The sequence below is a fragment of the Mytilus trossulus genome, chromosome 14 (genome assembly GCF_036588685.1).
Source record: "Mytilus trossulus isolate FHL-02 chromosome 14, PNRI_Mtr1.1.1.hap1, whole genome shotgun sequence".
Taxonomy (NCBI): Eukaryota; Metazoa; Mollusca; class Bivalvia; order Mytilida; family Mytilidae; genus Mytilus; species Mytilus trossulus.
The window spans coordinates 49,948,259-49,971,860 of NC_086386.1; the positions used below are offsets into that span (position 1 = coordinate 49,948,259).

The 23,602-nt window shown below is 31.8% G+C and overlaps 1 protein-coding gene across 1 annotated transcript in view; it reads left to right on the forward strand.

Moving 5' to 3' along the window:
• LOC134696014 (uncharacterized) overlaps positions 1-23,602 on the forward strand; it is a 75,879-nt gene that overhangs the window by 39,899 nt on the left and 12,378 nt on the right. Inside the window, exons 20-34 of the mRNA XM_063557535.1 lie at positions 2,021-2,058; positions 2,985-3,113; positions 4,292-4,385; positions 5,329-5,463; positions 6,424-6,536; positions 9,152-9,255; positions 9,590-9,887; positions 10,376-10,461; positions 12,226-12,274; positions 12,915-13,046; positions 14,680-14,925; positions 17,231-17,405; positions 18,446-18,605; positions 19,652-19,893; positions 20,502-20,583. Coding sequence (XP_063413605.1) covers positions 2,021-2,058; positions 2,985-3,113; positions 4,292-4,385; positions 5,329-5,463; positions 6,424-6,536; positions 9,152-9,255; positions 9,590-9,887; positions 10,376-10,461; positions 12,226-12,274; positions 12,915-13,046; positions 14,680-14,925; positions 17,231-17,405; positions 18,446-18,605; positions 19,652-19,893; positions 20,502-20,583 — 2,083 coding nt within the window. The remainder of the gene's footprint in view (positions 1-2,020; positions 2,059-2,984; positions 3,114-4,291; positions 4,386-5,328; positions 5,464-6,423; positions 6,537-9,151; positions 9,256-9,589; positions 9,888-10,375; positions 10,462-12,225; positions 12,275-12,914; positions 13,047-14,679; positions 14,926-17,230; positions 17,406-18,445; positions 18,606-19,651; positions 19,894-20,501; positions 20,584-23,602) is intronic.

Sequence of the window (23,602 nt, forward strand, 5' to 3'; positions counted from 1 at the left end):
AACCAAACATAGCATGAATGTTCCTTATGGGGTGTTGACCAAGTGTTGTTACTTTGTAGCCGATCCATCATCCAAGATGGCTGCCAGCGGGGGACTTAGTTTAACATAGGACCCTATGGGAAATGCATACAAATGACTTCTTCTAGAGAACCACTGAATGGAATGAAACCAAACATAGCATGAATGTTCCTTATGTAGTGCTGACCAAGTGTTGTTAATTTGTAGCCGATCCATTATCTAAAATGGCCGCCAGCGGGGGACTTAGTTTAACATAGGACCCTTTTGGAAATGCATACAAATGACTTCTTCTAGTGAACCACTGAATGGAATAAAACCAAACATGGCATGAATGTTCCTTATGTGGTGCTGACCAAGTGTTGTTACTTTGTAGCCGATCCATCATCCAAGATGGCCGCCAGTGGGGGACTTAGTTTAACATAGGACCCTATGGGAAATGCATACAAATGACTTCTTTTAGAGAACCACTGAATGGAATGAAATCAAACATGGCATTAATGTTCCTAATGTGGTGCTGACCAAGTGTTGTTACTTTGTAGCCGATCCATTATCCAAGATGGACGCCAGCGGGGGACTTAGTTTAACATAGGACCCTATGGGAAATGCATACAAATGACTTCTTTTAGAGAACCACTGAAAGGAATGAAACCAAACATGGCATGAATGTTCCTTATGAGGTGCTGACCAAGTGTTGTTACTTTGTAGCCGATCCATCATTCAAGATGGCCGACAGCGTGGGACTTAGTTTAACATAGGTCCCTATGGAAAATGCATACAAATGACTTCTTTTAGAGAACCACTGAATGGAATGAAATCAAACATGACATGAATGTTCCTAATGTGGTGCTGACTAAGTGTTGTTACTTTGTAGCCGGTCCATTATCCAAGATGGCCGCCAGCGGGGATTTAGTTTAACATAGGACCCTATGGGAAATGCATACAAATGACTTCTTCTAGAGAACCACTGAATGGAATAAAACCAAACATGACATGAATGTTCCTTATGAGGTGCTGACCAAGTGTTGTTACTTTGTAGCTGATCCGTCATCCAAGATGGCCGCCAGTGGATGACTTTTGAATGAAATTAAACATGTTACTTTCCTTAAAAATGAGGTTGTGTTGTCACTTTTAGCCAAATTTTATATTTTTTTATATGATTTCAAAAACCCAAGTAGAATCAGGTGAGCGATACAGGCTCTTGAGAGCCTCTAGTTTCCAAATCTAAAAGGTTACTATGAAATTACTTATATGTTTAGTCCTCCTTTCTGATATGTATTTGTTGTTTGTAATGCAATGCAGACAAGAATATCTTAGAAATATAATGACTTTTTTGTGGTAAGTATCGCACATTTCCGACCTCGGAATATAAATGCAAAAGTACTATACCGATGTTTATAATTCATAAATTGATTGAGAAAAATACAAATCCGGGTTACAAACTAAATTGAGGGAACCACATGAAATATAAGATAGAACAACGACACAACAGATACACAACACAACAATGCAAACCACACAGAAACGAACTATTATATTACAATATATGGCCATATTCCTGACTTGGTATAGGACATTTTAAGAAAATGCCTGGAATGTATTTTGGATTGGTTGCAGTAAACACAAAATTGGTCGGATGTTAGAACGAAATAACTTCATCAATAACTGCATCAGACTTGTGAACTGTAGAGGGAACATTTTGTTGGTGATTGATAAATTATTTAAAATTGTAGTACTTTTTGCAGCAGCTGTTGTGTGTTACTTCTATAACCAAATGACAAAAAAGGCATAACTATTTTTAGTTAATTTAACACCAGTGTGTTTTAGACCTTACTATCAAATATACTGTTGTCATATAATGAGAATCTGCTTTTTGACCTGACTATAGTAAGTCAACGTGTTTTATTTTCATGTCCATTAAACAGATAAATAAAGTACTATTGTATACTTTTCTTTTTCCCCTTCGATTTTAGCAATATTTATGTTATTTTCTTTATATTTACAGTGTCGATGAAAGAAGATTCATTAGAAAAAAGTATATTTGTAAGTACATGAAAATAGTACATATGCGTATGATTATAATACACCTGTGACGTAAATCTTTTCAGGAATGGAGTTATTTTCTATTGTCCGTCTTCACTCATCGGGAAGCTTTGGCCTTTGTAAATTTGCACTTTCTTAAAAAGTGTTCACCCACGGAAATAATTCTAGAGGACGTTACGCGATATTGAATAAAGATGAGTTTTTACTGGATTTTTTTTTAAATTGGGATCGTAGTAATACAATGAACATAACATATCTCATTATTTACAAACAGCGTTTATTTGCGACTCGTAATTTCATATTGTAAAATATAGTATCGTATTCACTGTTCACTAATGTTCAACAAGACACTCTACAATTTGTTTTTCGATGCCAATTTTGGCTGAATTTTTGTCACGGATAGTATCCAAGAGCCAGGGTTAAAAGGAACATTTTCAATTGAGTCTCATTCCTCATCTACAAAAAATCTCATGTGTTATATGTGTTTTGTCTCATTAGAAATATAATTTAACATCTTATAATGAATATATGCATATGATAGCAAATACAATGAAGGAAGTATAACATGTGTCATTGTCTGGCCCAGAAACGTCCTGGTATATGAAATATTATCATTATCTTACCTATCGACAAAATTCATAGCAACTAAGAGGTAAACGTTCTCAGGCGAAATTGACCTAATATGAATTTTTGCATTTTTTTATCAGTTAAATTATATTACAGGTGTTTTGGCAATTTTGTATCAGTCAATTGATATCACAGGTACAGGTAGGTGAAATTGCTGAACTGCATATCCTATCATAATATTATGTGCTGACGATGCTTTAGATTACTACAATCATTATTTAGTAATGTTTCAGGTTTGACATCTTCTCATACATATTGTAATATCAAAGTTTAGGAAATAAAAGTTAATGCAATTTCAGGGAGTATATACTCAAGAGTATCCAAACGCCTTATCGATGTACCTTTTAAAGGAAGGAAAGTGGAAAATCCCAAAAGAGTTTATCAAAGCTTCTTTCAGTCATAGATCAATCGAATACATTTATGAGGAGGTAAGAATATTATAGACGATGTAAGTTATTGGTCAATTATAGTCCGGCAAATCGGTAAACATGTGTGGGTTTGATGATAATCACTATTGGCTGATATAGTTTTAATTTAACTAATTATTTCAATTAGAGTACATGTATTAATGCATCATATGATAAAAGATAGTCATATCTACATTTTGTAAAAACTCACACATATGTTTCGGAAAATTTATTTATTTTTGTATTCAAGAAACCATTATTTTTGAATTATAAAGATCATACATTGGGGAAAAGATTTCGGTATTCCTTACCAATGATTGATTGACTCTTTCTTATTTGCTTAGCGTATTTCTAATAAAATGAATACATAAAAGGCACCTGTCCTAAGTCAGAAATCTGATGTACAGTAGTTGTAATTTGTTTATGTAATATATACGTGTTTCTCGTTTCTCGTTCTTTTTTTCTCCCGTTTGAATGGTTTTACACTAGTAATTTTGGAGTCATTGATAGCTTGTTGTTCGGTGTGAGCCAAGGCTCATTGTTGGAGGCTGTACATTGACCTATAATGGTTTACTTTTTTTAAATTGTTATTTGGATGGAGACTTGTCTCATTAGCACTCACACCACATCTTCCTATATCTACTTATATTGATAAATACTAGAAAACACTCGCCACATCGTGGATCCGTGATTAAATGAAAGTACCAACGCCTTTTTTAAAAGCCTCGACCTTTTAAAAATCAGTATAATTATCTTATATAAAGGTTGATCAGGTTGATCAGATAGTAAAATGTATAGTTTTCTCTTTTATAAAATACTTTTTGTTTGTACCCGCCCTGGTTTTCTTACTTCAACCGGTAAATTCATGTGACACAAACTGAACTAAGTAGTATTGATACCTGAACGAAGTTCCTGACCTCGTCATTTTAGTATTTTGATTTCGCACGCATTTATCGACTGAACATGCGCGAAATGTAAAAAAAAACGGATCGATAACGGTCTCCGTATTTAGATATTTAGAGATTAAATTGGCGTTTTTTGCGGAAAATTATTGTTTCAAAGACAATTAAAGGAAATAGAAAAACTACAATATCACAAATGTTTCCTACTTTGTATGGTTTCAGAGGAATTGAGGCCCAATTAAATGGGTCTCTTTCTTTAGTAGTATAGATTGTTAAACACATTTGTTTTTATAAAAGGATATGACATCAGAAATCAAAAAAGGCCTATGGTCTCATCTAAAATCTATGACCAATATGGCGTACGAAGCTCCTAATTTTCAACATGTTCGAGGTATGTATTTAGTAATTGAACTTATTTTATTTGATTGTCTTATCATTATTATATCCACAGTATGATATCAAAAACCAAAGTGTACAAAAAGTAAAATCACAAAAATACAAAAAGACACTATCACCCTATCAATGAGGATACAATACTTTTACAACTTGTACTATTGAAGTTTTTATAAACGAATGACAAGGATTGTCACAGATAACGACGGATATGTTCTCAAGGTCATTACCATCACCCCGAATGTGACTGCCGAACTATCACCGGTTGTGTTTTTACATGAATAAGACGATTGGTCACTTGTGGAGCATAATAAACCTTTCTATTTAGCAATTAAGATCATCATAATGTTTCCTATGTTTTGTTTATTATGCTGCTTTCAGTCTTTTTAACATTGTGTTGTCAGTTTGTTTTCTAGATTTTAGTGTGAAATTCATTGCCTTTAATGTATTTTTGCCTCTGTTTGTTTAATATTGACCAATATCATATTCTAACCAAAAAGAGTTAAGAAAACCTCTATGGTAGGATACACATTGATAAACATACTTTGTATAATAATAAAAGGCTTTCAACGATCTTTTATGACCAGTAAAGTCTTTCGGTGTGCCTCCATTATATTGTTGCCCGTAATATTGCGTTAAATAGAATAACATAGACGGACTAGGATATTGAATTTCACAACTGAACATTGACAATTAAAGAAACCAGATCCAACAAATGCAAACCTCACATGAGTGAATGATATCACAAATGATCAAGTGGCAAGAAAAGGTAACCTTAGACCTTTTTTTATGTATAGGTAAAATTCCAAATTATGAATGAATGACTGCATATTTTGAAACACCATCAACTTATTTGGTTGTTAATTCTAAAAATCATTTAAAAAAACTTAACGTCGATTCACAATAATGACACCTTTGATGTTGTTTTTGTTTTGTCAAAGAAAAAGAAAAAGAACAAGACGACACAGCAGGTGATAAAAGATCCTCAACAGACAGCAGCTCATCAGATGACGAAAACAAAATAAGAACCAAAATAACAAAAAGAATGTTTAAAAAGGCCAAACAAAAGAAAAAAAGTGAGTGTGTTCTTTTTCCAGTACATTTCGATGCAAGTTACTCTGTTCTAGTATTCACACTAACATTTGCATAATATTACAATAAATAAATAATTCAAATAGTCTAATCGGATCCAACGTCTGGACTTAAAATATTTTGTCTAGTTGTTTAAGCAAGTGACATTTACATATTGCGCCTTTTAGATGAATATATATATACATCGATCTTGCTGCAGTAATTGGATTAATAAATACATGGCGTTTTCACTATCTGGTTCTGTGTTGAGATTTTTCTTCCATTTTTTAAAGCCAAAATGCATGGAGATAAACAACAGATTAAATATATTTGCAATGTGTTTAGGTCACACTTAGATAAGATCGCTATCTGAACATTCAAGAGTACAACCCGAATAGGGTAAATGCTGTGAATTAATTGATATATGTTGTGTGATTTTAACATTAATTGGTTATTTCCTGCTGTTGTTTATATATTGAAACATTATTATTTATAAATAAAAAGATGTGGTATAAGTCACACTAAGACACCTAGCTCTCCATCATCACTTAATGTGTAAAGAGTATACAATTATAGGCCAAAGTAAGGCATGCAACACGAAGCCTTGGTTAATAACGAACCGATAGCTATTAAATGCGCTCAGAATGACTAGAGTAAAACGGTTTCCCAACAGGTTTACCAACGGTCTAATCTGTGTAAAAAAACGAAAAATGAGAAACAGATATGAATCACAATAAACGCCAACCATTCCAAAATTGGCTCCTGACTTAGGACAGGTGCATATAACATGTACAAATGCTTCAGGTTTGAATGTTGTAACATGCACTAACCTTCATCGTTAGTGACACATTATCACATAAAAATACACAGTATTATGTAATTATTATTAGTGTATTTGTCTCATTTTCGGTAGATTTCTACCAACAAACATACATGTGCCTTGATGTGGTCTTCTTTTTAAACAGGACGCAAAATAGAACTAGACGTCTCAACGTCAGAATTGTATGGCCTTATTCTATACGCCCTTTTGAAAAAACAGTATTGGAATGGTGCACAGCAGCTGATAGAAACAGGATGTGTAAGTTTGAAATATTAACAAAGTTATTTATATTTTGACATGACATTACATTCATACAAAAAGACTGTGTAACTCAGAAAGAATTGTTCTCCTCTCTGATGTTACTTAAGTAATAAATAGTGATACCATGTCGAGAAGTATTTGTTAATTCATTATAAAAGTGTTATTATGTTACAAAATACAAGTAACCTATTGAGCATGCATTGAAAGATTGAAAGGAGCAATTGTATGATTCACATAATTTTTCATCTCATGATATTGAAAAGAAAAACAAATTCAGAATCGCTTAAAAAATATGTCAAGTTTGTAAACAAATGAAAAGGATGATTATATTCGCACATTAGATACTCCTATGTAAAATTTTAGCTTTGATGCTTTAATTACGCAATGAACATCAACATTATTATAATTCATGATAAATGGCAGGTTCACGCAATACTCTTGTGTACACTTATCCGTTTAAAGACAGTTGTTTGAACATACATGCACTTCAATTGAATCATTATACTGAAATCATTATCTGATTTTAACGTCTGTTTTTTAAACTTTAAACGAATAACTTAACAGATATGTAAATATCTATATTATCTTCCTAAATTATTGTATGTATAAAAATGACAAAAGTAAAATGGTTTTGAAACATTTTTATCGCTTGTCGTACTACCAGGTTTTGCTTTATACATGTTGTAGTACTTCCTGGCCAATAAGGGATAAAATACACTGAAGGAGCTCCAAAATTGCTAGTGAAAATTAATTAAAACGGGAAAACCAACGGTCTAATCTATATAAAACAAACGAGAAACACGTTAAAATTACTACTGTACATGAGATTCCAGACTTAGGAGAGGTGCAAACATGACCGTTTACTTTTTTGCTATTTTGAAAAACCTAAGGCCACTAGTGCTTTAGGTCTTTTATCATGCAGTGAATACACACTTAAAATAAATTGTCAAAAATTCATTTTCTGACATCTGAATGTAAAATTATTTCATATTTTTCTACAACCGATTCGTCCCTTAGTTTGGGAAATTATACTTAGTTGATGCTATATTTTTTGTTCAATCACACCGTTCAGACACATTAGGTAGTTTACCGAAAACAGCAACCTAAATTCTGAAATGAAAATACTACCGTGCCACCTATACCGTATCTTAAAAATAACATAAATATGATGTCTATGGAACTACGAAACCGTTTACTTGTGCACTACTAGTTGCATTCATTTCTTTCTAGCTGGTTGTACTTCATTTCAGACATAGTGACTTACTCATGCTACTATATTATACACATATACTAGTTGGAAAATGTGAGAAAGTAGCTATTATAATATGCTTTCACATAAGAAAGAGAAAAAAAGTGGGGTAACCGGTTTTTCGTACTATATTCATTGTATATTCAGGACACTTTCTATTGTAAAATAACTTCATCGGAGTTATCTCCTCTACTATATATAAGCTATCTCCCCTTATTAGCCAAAGTGAGAGAAAAAAAAGAATCAAACAACATTTTTGTGTTTAAAAAAAAAATACAGCCAAAAATATGACAAAAACTCATAATTTGCTATGATATATGTGTTACTCTTGAATTACATATTACTTTCAAAATATAGATTTCATAAAAGATCTAGTCCAATTGTTATCTGCTTTTCAAGATTAAGGAAGACACCCGAGGCACCGTTATATTTGTTTTCAATCATTTTATAGAACATCATGACCGTTAAAGACAAAAACTTGTTTACTGACGTCATAGACGTGTTGGTTTTAATGCAGTTACTTTTCTATAACATTCAAATTATTTGAACATTAGTCATAAGCACCTGGAAAAATAAAGGCATTGTTGATTAAACAAAAAAAAATTGCGTAAATTATCATTATACAATTTCTATAAAGATTTCTTTCAAAGAACCACATTTAACTGACTGTATACATGATACAAAATTGAAATACTATTGGTTGAACTTTGTTTATACAACTGTTTAACAAGCCAGGCCTCTTTTTGGGAGTTATACTATACATAGATGTCCCAAGATAAGATCTACCTGTTCTGTCTCGTATAGAAATAACTTGGGAATGTAACCAGTATGAAACCACAAGGTACCGGTGAAAAATTAATAATGATTCAGATTAAAAATGAAGGTTGGAATAGGAGATAATTTTAGTTTAAACTCTTAAAACTGAAGTTTGGGGCATTTACATGTTAAAACGTATGCTTCAATGCACTGTTTTGACCTTTGAATAACAAAGAACATGTAGAGCATATCAACTTTCCGCTCTACGACATATTTTGAAGGACCCCATAGTAAACGTAATACAGCGTTAGCTGCAAAAGGAGATTATATTGCAAATTCCATTGTCTATATTTAAAAATGTGCAACCTACAATAACATTATTTTTTTTGGTTTATGTTCTTTAATATATTCCAACATAATTTGCTGTATTCATATGCATGTGTTTATGTATAGATACTGTGTGAGCATTTGATTAAATACATTATACCTTGTAATGACGAACTATTAATCTTTGTTTCTATATTCAGCAATATATATTTAAATTAAACGTTGCATATTAACAGTATTATTACAAAGTCTATTTAATTATCATGTTTTTCAAATTTAGATTCGAATTCGTCAGATTCTCATTGGATGTGTCTTATTAGAAGATGAAATAAAGAACTGGAGAACAAGTCCACACTTGAAAGAAAAGTTGCAACGATTTAAAAGGTAATGAAAACTGTGTCAATAAATCAAAATATAATAAATATTTTTAATATCGTTATCCTTTATACTAGAGCTTTAATATCGAAGCGCACACACATGTTATCAATGGTCATCACATATTTTAATTTTCTTTCCTTCACACTATTAATTTACTACTCAACACTTGCTTTTGGCAATTAATGTTGTAAAATGAATTACAATTGACATAAAAAAAAATGATATGAACATCATATTTTAATATCTTGTTATATCTATAACTTATATCCTTGCATTTTGACACCTATGAATATTCGAATCAATACTGTAATTGTGTAAGCACTTTAACTTTTATTTGAAGTGCAATTACCCAGAGAGCTATCCGAATAACCAGCTGTATTTGTGTGGCTGACAGGAAATCAAAGGAAAAGTCTATGACAATAAAAGACAAAAAATTTCACGATCATGATGATGATTCAGAACACAAAGTAGAAAAAGAATTAGGGGAACATATTAACCATGCTGGACGGCTTTTGGTAAATCATGGATATATAGAGGATGCAATCAAGACTCAAAATAAGACTTTCCTTGACAACCCTACAGTGAAAAATATCTTAAATGAAATGTGGTACGGTACAGAGAAGTTAAATTTTCGAACGGTTAGTTTAAGATTTTAGCATCAATCAGTATGGCTTACAATGAATATTTCTGTATGGACGCTTAATCAAAAGTAAGGACTTCATAAGAACATGAGTCCACTGATTAACAAAACAAATTAAAGGGTATTGCAATCAATAGCACAACGAAACATAAATATATTACCATCTAGGAGAACATAAAGTGTCACTAGAATGCTGTTTTTAACTATATATTAAAAATCTTATCACATTTAAAATTATTATAAGAAGTTGAAACTGATGTATTGATTTTTAAATATACATGTATTTTAGCGATACAGTGGTAAATTTGAAGATAGATGAATGTGTTCTATAAAAAATTAAACTTTTCTAATATGCTCGAAGTAACTCATTTGAAAACTACTATAATCAAAACAAGTGAGGTTAAGATCAGTCGAAAAGAGAAGATACTATGGAAAAAAGACTGCATATTTTTTTTCTAATCTAGTTATTTATATTTCTTTATTTAGAGTGTGTGCTTCTTTGTTCTTGCTGTTGTGCACATAATTCTGTTGCCTTTATTAATGATAAGTATGGAGGAAGGTCCTTTAATTTGGTAAGCGAGCAGTTTTATTTTCTCCAAATAGTAGTAGTAGTAGCTAAACATATATGTTACATGTTACTATAAAACGGAAAATAACATTTTGTTTTTCAACAAGTGAAATTTGCTAACCGCAGAATTTTGGTGAAACAAAAAGTTCATTCAGAGTAATAAGTTGTACTTTATCTTCGCCATGAAAACTTTAACCCCAAATATAAATTTAAAAAACCCGAATGTCAATAATTTTAGCATTGACACAACAAAATAGTACTTAATCCCTAGATGAGAAATATTAAAATATAATATCGAACTCGAATTTCAAGACATTTTTACACACTCAGTTCAGAACACACTTGATAAATAACGCAAAATTGGAAAACCTCTGTTCAAAAGTCATAAATCGAGTGAAGGAAAACATATCCGGGTTACAATAAAAGTGATAAAAACAAATCAACTATAAGAGAAAACAACAAAACAAGAGAAATACTGAAGTGCAACAACAAACAAAACGACAATGCAACATACATATAAACAAGCTATTTGAAAACAACTGCCATATCCATAACTTGGTACAGGACATTTAAAAAAAAAAGGGTGGATCGAACCTGGTTTTGTGGCTAGCCAAATATCGCGGTTTATGGTAATGTTTAACATCACATTAAAACATTTGTTTTGTAAAATGACACCATAACAGGACACGAATACAGTACACAATAATCCATATACACTCTCAGGACAGAGAAACAAAAAAAATTATTATTATATATAGATTCTTACATTGATACCAGTGGATTATCGGATTTATCCAATCGAGATAGTTAAATTATCAATTTTAAAGTCCGAGCCGCCGATAATCCACGAGTAACAATGTAAGAATCTGTTTCTCTAATGATTAAACAGACATTTTCTTTTTTTGTGAACCGAAAATTCCCTTCGAGTGCCTTTCACATTGCACGAAGTTGTCAATTTCATTAACACCTGTTATCAAATTTTGATTCATCCAGTTAGCTAAAAAGGTCATGACCCTTAAATTCATCCAATGATCTTTTGAGATCACCAGCAACCACACGTTGATTAAATTTTTTTATAAAATAGGTTCGGAAAGGGATAAATTTCCATAGAATTAGAGAAAGTACATTATAACATGTTAACCACGGAATAACAACGAATACTTAAAATAATGTAAGACATTACACAATAAAACATACTAGATTTATTACGAACTTTGCGTCACATGAATGTATCAACGCCACGAAAAGTGACATCGCAGTTACATTATAAAAAAAAATTGAATACACATCGAGATTAGTTTTGTAATTTTGTTATTTGATATTTTTAAACAATTACAAGAATATTTCTATGGGGTTGTGTTAGTAATTGCATAGTCAAATGTATTATCTATCTTAGTAGTTATTTCTTCAGAATTAAACTTAAAAACAAATGAATCCTGTACATATAGGTGCTTTAAACTAGAATCATATAACTGAATTGGGTGATTAACTATCTTTATTTTTACATACGAATAGAAAATAAAACTACAAACGATAAGACATGAAATAAATCATAGCAAATTTGCTAAACGTTATGTAAATGTAATTATTATCCCTTTAAAACCACAATTGTTTAAGCATGTCTAGTACCTTTCACACATTGTATCTGTCAAACTTCAAGGCATCTTTTAATACACAGAATATCATTATTTGAACGCAAAACACAGTCCACTGTTAGTTATATTTAAATCATTATCAAGAAGATTAACTCTGTTTTTAAATCTTTCAGGTTTTACAAGAAGTATAAACTTCCGTTCATGAAAGTACTCATGCATATGGTATGACAGTTTATATTACATATCAGTAGACCAATTCAATAATTACAAGTATAGCTCTTATATCTCTATCTGCGATATTTTCTGTGGTTTAATTAAATTTGTTTATATCTATAAAAGGTAAACCAACACAAAACCGAACATTTAAGAGAATTCAAATAAGAAATTTCTTTATTAAATGTTAAACCTTGTTTTATAGCTTACTAAACCTTTCACTTGTTTGACAGTCGGATTCAAGTTCATATTTTATTGTTAACACTGTGTGCACAAAACATATATGACAAAAGTGTTGTATATAAATTCATCAGAAAGACAAGAATTAAAGTTTCATGTTACTCTTGATTGACGCTTGAATAAAAAAAAAATGTTAAAAAGGCTTAATAGAGTACAAAATTAAAGACCACTAGAGCAACAAATCATATCACTTTTAAAAGTTCTTAGTAAGAAATAGTTGACCTGTTTATCTTTTTTACCAATGCCTAATGATGTTTCATGTTCATGCTTTTTTTTTGTAATTCAGTGAAATGTTTGAAGTGGAGAAGTAGAACTAAATTTTGTGTTGTTAAACTTACTTAATCCAATTCGGATTATAAGGTTATGGTAAAATGGACAGAATTTGAATTTTCTCTGATTTGTGTTGCAGCTTGGTTTCTTAACACTCAATACTGCATATGCATACATGCTGCTGTTTGACTACAGTAATGACGGACTTACCTACTCGGACTATTTTATATTAGTATGGATGGTCAGCTTTTTAGTGGATGAAAGCAAGCAGGTTATTTTCTTAATAATTGTTTAATAATTCACCTATATTTGATTATCGTTAATACGAGAAAAAATGGTTAAATAGTTTTAGGAAAAATAAATAAATGTTAAAATCAAAACTCAAAAGGAGAAAATATAAAGCGGGTTATCAAAATAAATATATCGAAAAAAACGGACAGCAGAATGAGCAACAAAGCAACAACAAAAACATACAAATAATAGTCCACTGAAAATATTAAAATCCGCTAGATGTGAACCGAATCCCATCGACACCAGGATAAGTATTGATATTCTGTACAGATAGTACCTACTATGGTCCTATAATGTTATATTATTATTTATTATAACATTTTAGAAAGATGTTCTTTTTCATTTATTGTCATATATTTTTTTAATTATATTTATCAAAAATACCAGGATTATAATCTAGTTCGCCAGACACGCGTTTCGTCTACATAAGACTTATCAGTGACGCTCATATCAAAATATTTATAAAGCCAAACAAGTACAAAGTTGATATACTACCTTTTCTTGTAAAAGACTGACCTGCTGTTCAGCCCCTGCTTTCCATGCAGATGGTTTTAAATAGGAATCCTAAGTCTGAATCCTTGGTAACTTAGGGAAAAGAATGCAGGATTTTTTTTGAATAAACAAGCATCTTTTCAAAAATAAAAAAAATATAAAATGAACGTAGAGTTGTTGGTGACAGAATGTTTAAATTTACAAAATCTCAGTAATTATGAATGAATGATAGTTACGCAAGCTCGTTACCAGGAAAGGTATTCTCCACAAAAAAGTGCTGCTTAAGTACAGCAACATAGTTTGAAACAACATTATATTCGTGTCGCCAATAACAAGTTGACAAAAATGATGTGTAGCGTCAGAACTGAAACTTTTCATTGAAATGCGATTTGATAAATTGATTTATCACAAAGACGAAAGTGAAGGAATCTCGTAATATATATGTAGTTTCAATAAATAGTATATATAAAGATCGCTTAAATCAAAATACTATTGTATAATTTTATTGGACATGCAGTGTACCTTCGTTACTTTCGATTGACAGTTCTTATAGTCACGTGACTTCTTAAAGCCTTAGGGTAAAGTACATTAGCCAAATAGAAAAATAGTTATTCTAAACTGGAATCAAAACATTCTTTGAACACAATATCGGGTGATTCCCCGTTATTGTTAAGTGCTACGTTATTGTCGCAAAAAATACCAATAAAATAGTTTGGGTCTTTAAATGACCATGTATTAATATTGTAACAGATTTCTTAAAACGTTGCATACATGTATATCAGTATCAACATAAATAAGTAATTACAATGTATTTTCACAAATATATGTTCAATTAACAAGACTACATTACCGAAGTTCTCGACCGTTATTAGTTTAAGTAATGCATATCGGAAATTGAACCTTGTTTAATTATATTACAGGAATAATTGACTATGACTATATATGTGGAGATCGTTTAATGACTTCATTTGGCATAATATCTTTTTTTTGGGCTACATTCTTTCTATATTGAGCAACTTTTGTAACTGCAAAATATAGAATATAGTAAGAAGTTAAAACTCTGCCCATGTATGTAGAAAAAATAACATTTGTTTCATTTTAATTGTTATGTTTCATTTCAGCAAATCGTTTCTATCATAAGAAAACAATGGAAAAATTATGCAAAAGATTTATGGAACATATTAGATTGGCTGTCGATTACAGTTTATGCGTTTGGAATGATGTTGAAATTAGGTCAAGAGTCACAGTTTAGAAATGTATCGAAAGTTTTATTGGTTACAGCATTTATACTATTATCAATCAGAATTTTGAATCTGTTCTGCATGTCAGCAATGTTAGGACCAAAGTTAGTCATGATCAGAAAAATGGTATGCATCAATATCAATATCAAATGACACTACAATTGATCTTATTTATATATATAATGTTCTTATTAGTTGTAATTAGTTTTCAACTAGCTGCCAGAAACTGAGAGTGCTCTCAGATATGAACTTACTGACAGTGTATATTTTGTGGTCGTGATATAGATATATCATGCCACGTCCTGCTAATTTTTTTACATGCTGATTTAAGCGTCTTTCAGCTGAATGTTTTATAGTTTGGTCATACATACGTTTTTCATACGTTAAATCGATGTTGTGTGCAAGGTTACATGTTTCTACTCGCCACTTTACATTAGGTAGATACATATATGTCCTAGCTGTAACGATATTCCAGAACTTCATTTCCGATCATTTATAACTAGATATGTTGATGCTAACATGAAATCTATTAAATCAATAAAGTACGCTTAGTGGTTAATGTGAAGCCTTTGCTTTGAATATGTTTATTTTTTTCGTAAAAAACACAATTTCTCATTTATTTGATAGTGATATCACTGAATCAGCATTAATATAGAATTATAATTTTCGTCAGCACTCGTACATGATATAGGTAGTGCTTCAAGCTGTTCAGTTTCTTTAACTCTATTGTTGTTTTGATCTTGCTTTTACAGTATCTCTTCAAACTTGATTATCCTTTTAAAATTATCTTTGAAATTTATTAATTTCGATACAAACAATATCTTGATTAAACAAACAAACAAACAAATAATGCATTAGAGTCTCACCTCTATAAAACAGATGTACACTTTGTTATGTTGTACCCACTCAAAAGCACATGAAAATGAGAATTGCAAAATTGATTTAATTTCACTTTCAAATATATTTAAAAATTACTTTTCATTTAAGTTGGTACCCAACACACTCATTAAAATTAATTTGGTTCTTTTAATTTTCATAAAATTTTGATAAAGTATTTACTTAAAATATATTTAGAAAATATAAAAATTTCAAAACTATTTTTTGACAAATTCCATTATTTATTTATAACATACTTTTGTGTAACTTAAGCGATTTTCTCCACAATTCTGCAAACAAATACATAGCCAAGTGTGTAAAAATGTATATTACAAAATGTTGATTAATTGAAAAACTTAAATCCTGATTGAGTTTAGCTGTGTTTCTAAGTAATATCTTAAATAACAAACAAAGAATTTTGAAATAAGTCCAATGAAAACAAATCATGTCACTACCACATTATTGACAATTAAGGAAGTGTAACATTGTGAAACTATAGTCCTCCAGCAGGGATATCACCGATTGCTTGTACACGAAAGGAATAATTAATATGTTTTGTTATCTTAAGGCATACTAGAAAACACCCGTGATATCGCGGGTCCGTGACTTAATTAAAGTATATAACTTTGCGTAAGCCTTATTTTAGTTTTGGTATTGTCATCTGATAAGTCATACCGAATATAAGATGTACAGTTTTCTCTGCTTTCAATTTTTTTCGGTTGGAACACGTCAACCTGGATAATATCAATTGTTTGGAAAACAACAGGGCGGGAATGGACTATTTTTTTTATCAACAGCATTGCCCTTTATTAGTTATAAATAAAGATTAATTCTTTGATTCGCTGTTTTACGTCATGCTGGCTAAGAAACTGAAAACTGCATTTATACGCCTTATGGAGTCCAGATTTTAGTATTCGTATTGTCATCTTAGAAAGTCATAAGATACTACAACAGGGAACAATTTGAAATTGAGTGAATTTGTTAGTGTCAACCCTTTTATGATAATCCGTGTTTATAGCAAAATTCTAAATACACCGTATGGTGGTGAGCCTGTAAAATGCGGAACATACAGATAAGGTAATAGGTAACAGGTAAATATATTATTTGTATCGGAATCGGATTCGACCCGGAACTTTTTAATTATTTGCAATATTAATTATGTCGAAAACAAATGGCTCTAGAGGTGTGTCATTTTTAATTAACACCATTGTCATATATTAGCTATATATAAAGGTAAATTATTTGGTTTGTCGTTTTTATCCCATGACGACTGACAAATTGGACCTCGTTATTTTAATATTATAGACATATTATACATTATGTATATCATTTAGTACGTTTCGATCGTCCATGGCCATGTTAACACTTTTATCAGACTTCATTACGAAGATTGTGTTCTTTACACGAAGATTAGGCCAACAAATGTATGTAGACATACGAGTGTACTGAGTTCTAGGATCTGAGTCATGGATTGGTTGACCGACAACGAACTCAACACAATACACTATTCAACACATACATGTATATGTATTTAACGGTATCATATTCATTGCAGGCTCGGGATACTGTTTCATTCATGATGATCTTGGTAGTCATAATGATGTGTTACAACATATCTTTTTATGCACTTCTATATCCTAATTCTGAGTTCAGCTGGCTTCAGATAGAAAAGATTATACAAAATGGTTACTGGATGTTATTTGGAGAACTCAATCTAGATAGTGGCACACGTAAGTAATAATAAAGAATTTGTTTTGGCCTTAATTAAACAAATTAACAATGGTTTTGCAACCCATATCTGCATACATTTTACCGTCGCTCATTATTTAGTGTCAACATGCACAAAACTGGTCTTTACGATTGACCTTTAAACAAATAATAACATTTGATTAAGAAAAGCTAATTTCAAATGATAAGTTATAACATATCCGAGTTGTATGAATTACAGTGATTTAAATATATTAATCATTAAATGATCACAACATTATTATATTATACTTTTTTTAGCACTGTAAATGAAGCTGATGAATAAAGGTTTCAATAAGTTAAGATGAACTTTGATTGAGTGTTGTATGTGACAGCATCAAATATGTACATTCATAAATCAAGTTAGGTGTGAACATATGACGTGTCTCTACACTTACACATCTCGTCATTGTGTTATTGTTATATGATACTTTTTGTATTATTGTCTTTCACTTTTGGTAATGTACTTTGTCAATATGCCTTTTTGAGTTTCTTTGACATGTGTAATACATATTGGTTTGTTTTTATAGTGATTAAGATTACAACACCATGTTGACTCATGTAACGCTACTTGTGACATTTTTACCTACTATGTCTGTTTGATTGTTCACATATCGTTGTCAATATAATAGATCTAGAATTTGATGCGATTGTCATACAAGTGAGAGTTTTCGCTTCCTATACAACCAGGTTTAATCCACCATTTTCTACATGAGAAAATGCCTGTTCCAAGTCAGGAATATTACAGTTGTTATCGATTCGTTTGATGTGTTCGAGCTTTTGATTGTGCCATTTCATAGGGGACTTTCCAAAATTATTTTTCTTCGATATTCAGTATTTTTGTGATTTTACTGTTTGATACCAAGGCATTCAAATTTTAAGAACACAAATATTAAAATACCGATATTGAATAACGAATGTACAGAAGTAAATCTTATGTTTAGACTATAAAAGGCAATCAGTTTAAAACAAATATGATAATTTTAAATATTTGCTTATTCAAATGCATGTAATGTTATTTCAGTATCTGAACCGCACTGCACATTTAACAAAGCAGTTTATGAAAATACTGATATACAGCGATGTCCAGAAATGCTTGGTGTGTACATTGCTCCTTACTTGAAAGCTTTGTACGGATTAATAGCAGTAATCCTACTCCTGAATCTGTTGATAGCTATGTACAGGTAAATGTATTACGCATCCTTTACTTTAAAACCAAATTAATCAAACATAAAGTAAGCAGTGATAAAGAATCAGGATGACCTTTATCTGTTTATCGAAAACTATAAAGGCAATGCGTTTGTTCAGGGATAAAGGAAAGCTATGAAATGGGAAAGTGGGGTATAACTGCCCATGAAACAACACTCCACAAGAGACCAAATGACTCAGAAGCTTCTAACTATAGGTTACGGTATGGCTTTTAAAATGAGCAAACCCCTCGGTCTATCCTATTTTCTGGTTGGGCGCATGTTGTTTTTTATGTTCGGTCTTCACTTTTGTGTACTTTTATTTGTCTGTTTTTCTTTTTTCCTATTTAAGCCATGGCGTTGTCAGTTTATTTTCGATCTATGAGTTTAAATGTGCCTCTTGTATCTTTCGCCTCTCTCTTCTATAGTGAACGATATAAGTACTTAACAATTACAATATAAACCATTCAAACGAGAAAACTAACGGTCAAATGTATGAACAAAATAACAGAAACAAAGTGATATACCCTTCTCAATTAAACAATCTTAAAAAATCTTAAGGACAGGATAATACATTGCACTTATTTACTTTCTTGTATGCCTTCAAAATGAATACAAAGTACTGTACACAATTGTTAAATATGACACATCATGTTTAATCCAGCAATGCAATTTTATTATTTGACACATAAAATTCATCTCAAGTTTAAATTGATAAAATAAAAATAAACATTGTTTCCTTGTTTTAGAAACAATTAATGAAAAGTGTGTATGCTTCTCATGTTTCAGGACTGAACACAGACGCACACAATAATTTCGCTATTTTTATTTAATTCGGAAAATTTTATTTGTTGACATAGTAGGGGTTAAACAGACTTACGGTATGTAAAGGGAAACACTTAATGTATCTACGGAACTGTAGCTTTTAGGTCCTAATGGTATTTTAAAAGTCAACGAATATCATAAGGACATAAGCTCCGGTTCCACAGATACACTTAATACACCTCAACCGTAAAGTATTAGACTGTTTTTGTTTTTCTTAGTGATACATTTCAAAAAGTTCATCAAGAATCTGAGTTTTACTGGGCTCAAATTCAAACTGACTTTCTTGAAGAATACAGCATCAAGACAGTGTTTCCAGTACATCTTCAATTGCTTGTACTACCAGCAGCAATCATTCATGCCATTCTTTGGTACAGCAGTCACCGGTATAAAAAATGGCGTGACCGTGATAATAGAAAAAGGGATAAATCAATCCTTAACCATCGACCTATGTTCGTACGAGGTAATATGTAAATATTATTGAAATAATAAGGCGAGTTATTTGAATAGTATCTTTTGGTATCTTTGTAACTACGTGTACACTGTTATCATTACGTTCGTGTATAGCTAATGATAGTTTATACATGGTTCTATTTATTTTAAGTTCACACTGCCAATTTAATTCACCATGCGTGTTTCAGCAAAATCAAAATGAATTGTGATATCATTTGCTAATAATTCATTTCACATAACTGTTCTTTTGATGCACTTACAAAAAACTTGAATTGATTTATTTGATTTCAAGAGAGATTGCTTATAGGGTATTTTTTTCATCAATTTAATCATTTGAGAATTATTATAGGATTAAAAGCCATTTTAACGAAATTTATTGGTGTATAGACTCCACCAATTCAGTCACAAACAAATAAATGTCCAATACGAAAAGAAGTTCGGTCAACGTCGTCTATCGAAAAATAACCAACGTCAAGATCATCTACCGGAAGTCCTATCGACCAACCATATCATCGTATTACTTAATATGCAAATTATAAAAGAATAATATTAAACTATTTGTAGGGATACTTTTTCTTAACTCATTGGAGAAATATATTAATCTTGATATCATTTCAGTTTTTTTGTACAATACAAATTTTGATTTGAAGCTGAAAACAACAAAGGAAGCAGAGGGCAATGGTGCACTACATGCAAAAGGGTGAGTTAACAACTACTAATTAGTTATCAAAGATACCAGGATTATGATTTAGTACGCCAGACGCGCGTTGTGTCTACATACGACTCTTCAGTGACGCTCATATCAAAATCAAGCCAAACAAATACAAAGTTTAATGGCATTGAGGATCCAAAATTCCAAAAAGTTGTGCCAAATACGGATAAGGTTATCTATGCCTGAGATTAGAAAATCCTTAGTTTTTCAAAAAAATCAAAGTTTTATGAACAGGAAATTTATAAAAATGACCACATAATTGATATTCATGTCAACACCGAAGTGCTGACTACTGGGCTGGTGATACGTATTAAAATTTTTAAATACTAAAGCCTCGGTCACACCCTACCGGATAGCTCGAGCGGACGCCTAACGGATAGCTCGAGCGGACGCCTAACGGATAGCTTTTTTTTCAATCCGTTCATGTCCGTTAGACGTTCGTTCTTATCCGTTACACGTGTGTCCATATCTGTTGCATGTCCGTTGAACGTGCGTTTTGTACGGTACTCGTCCGTTTCGATTCCGTTTTGTATCCGTTACGTGTCCGTTATACATCCATTAAGGTTCATGAATTCTTATTATTCATAATAAATCTAAGAGTATAGGCACGTCTTCACAATCAAGCAGTTCTTATTGAGGCCAGACATGTACCATGTCCTTTGGTGGAATTTTGAAGACCATACCAAAACCAGTTCCATAGAAACATTTTAAATATTTATGCGATTTACATGTTTTATTATTGTCGCCTTTGTTTTTCCGTATATCTTGTTCATCCGTTTTATCCTGAACGCGCCCGTTAGGTGTCCGTTTTATGCGTTACTCGTCCGTTGGATGTACGTTCGACATCCGTTCTGACCGGTACATGTCTGTTTCTCGTACGTTGCATATCCGGTGTGTGTCCGTCATGCATCCATTACACGTCCGTTTCATTCGGTCAGTACATCAACGGACTCCCGACGGATAACAATTTTGTCAACAGACAACTTTTGTTTTCGTCCGTTAGGCGTCCGTCATGCTATCCGGTAAAGTCACGGTCAAACCTTACCGGATAGCTCGAACGGACGCCTAACGGATAACTTTTTGTCAATCCATTCATCGACCGTTTTTATCCGTTAGGCGTCCGTCCATATTCGTTGCATGTCCGTTAAGCTTTCGTTTTATCCGTTGTAGTCCGTTCTGTCCGGTTGAAAATTTTGAGCTTGTTGAAAACTTTGAACGGACGTCCAACGAATAAAACGTCCGTTGGACGTCCGTGAGGCGTCCGTTTTGTACGATACTCGTCCGTTTCGTTTCCGTTTTGTATCCGTTACGTGTCCGTTAAACATCCGTTGAAGGTCTGGCAGATAAATTCACCAAAGGTCTTAGTGTAAACAATATTTTATTATGATAAATACAAGTATAAATTATAAACACATATTCACAATAAGGATCCAGAAACAAGCAACAATTGCTTATATTAATCGGTCTCCTTGCCCTTGGTAAATTAAATACATTATACACAAATAAATCAAAACTACATGCTCTGTTACATAATAAAAATATCGATATTGTCAGTGAGTTACATAATGAACTGAAAAGTAAAGAAAAATGCAACTGATAAGACGAACTGTTACAGGTTAATTGTGTGAGTCATTAGTTTGTAAACCTTTTAGTTTTGATAATGAACCTTTGTACCATGAGAAATAAACTAATGTTTTCTTCATTCGAAATTGTATCTGAGCCATTTAATAGAAGTTCGGTGTTCATAAGTGCCGTTAATTTTAGGCTTCCAAATGACATTATCAGTTCTTGTCTTATGTCCGAGTATAGTGGGCAAAATAATAAAAAATGTGAGCTAGTTTCTAAGTCACCACAGTGACATTTAGGGGAAGAAACTAAGTTTCTTGGAAACAAGTGACAGTTAAAAGAACTACTATTCATTCTAAGTCGCGCGTGAAGAATTTGGCCTTTTCTACATCCAGCATAAAAGTATAAAGGGACGCGATCGTTCTGATTACAAATTTGTTTCTTAAATAGAGAGATAGATTCACAATTTCTAACACTTAACGGTAAATGATTCCATAATTTGATGGATGACGGAAGATAATAATCAGAATTAAGTTTTGTACGTGATTTAACATGTAAAAGATTATTACTTTCTCTTGTACTGTGGTCGTGTCGACCACAGACATAGCCAGGCAATAGCTCTTGCAAATAATTTGGGTTTTTTATTATTTACAATTTTATGAAGCAATATTAATTTGTGGTTACTTCTTCGATCTGAAAGTTTCTCCCATTGCGTTTCTTATTATAACATCGACGTACTGGTGAGCTTAGTCCCACCTGTAACTATACGAGCAGCATCCAACTGGATATTTTCAAGTTTATTCATTTAAGATTGATTTCCTGAATCCCAGATAACATCAGCATATTCAATAATAGGTCTTATAAACGACATATTTTTTTTCCAGGGTCATTCTATCTAAAGTGTGTTTTATTTTCCTTAATATATTAAGTCTTTTGTATGATTTCTGTACAATATAATCAATATGGACATTCCATGAACCATTATTAGACTCCTAAGTGCTTGTGCTTTTCAACTACATATAGTTCTTCGTTGTTCATGTTTAAAGGTGGGTGGTAAGGTTTTGAAATTTTACGGGAAATAGTCATGGTTTCAGTTTTCTTGGGGTTAAATTTTACAAGCCATTTCTGGGACCATTCGTGAATTTTATTTAAATCGCTATTTAAAATTTCAGCGCCCTCTTGGGTTATCAATAGTTTAATATAGACTTGTATCGTCAGCATAAAGCTTAATTTGGGCTTCAATAGCAGTGACTATATCATTAATAAATACCAAGAACAAAAGGGGACCTAATATAGAACCTTGTGGGACGCCAGCGTTAGTAGATGACCAGTCAGAATTTGAACCATTTATAACTGCTCTTTGAGACCTCCCATTCAAATAATTTTCTATCCATTTAAGTAGTTTTCCAGATATACCATATCTCTGTAATTTAATGAGAAG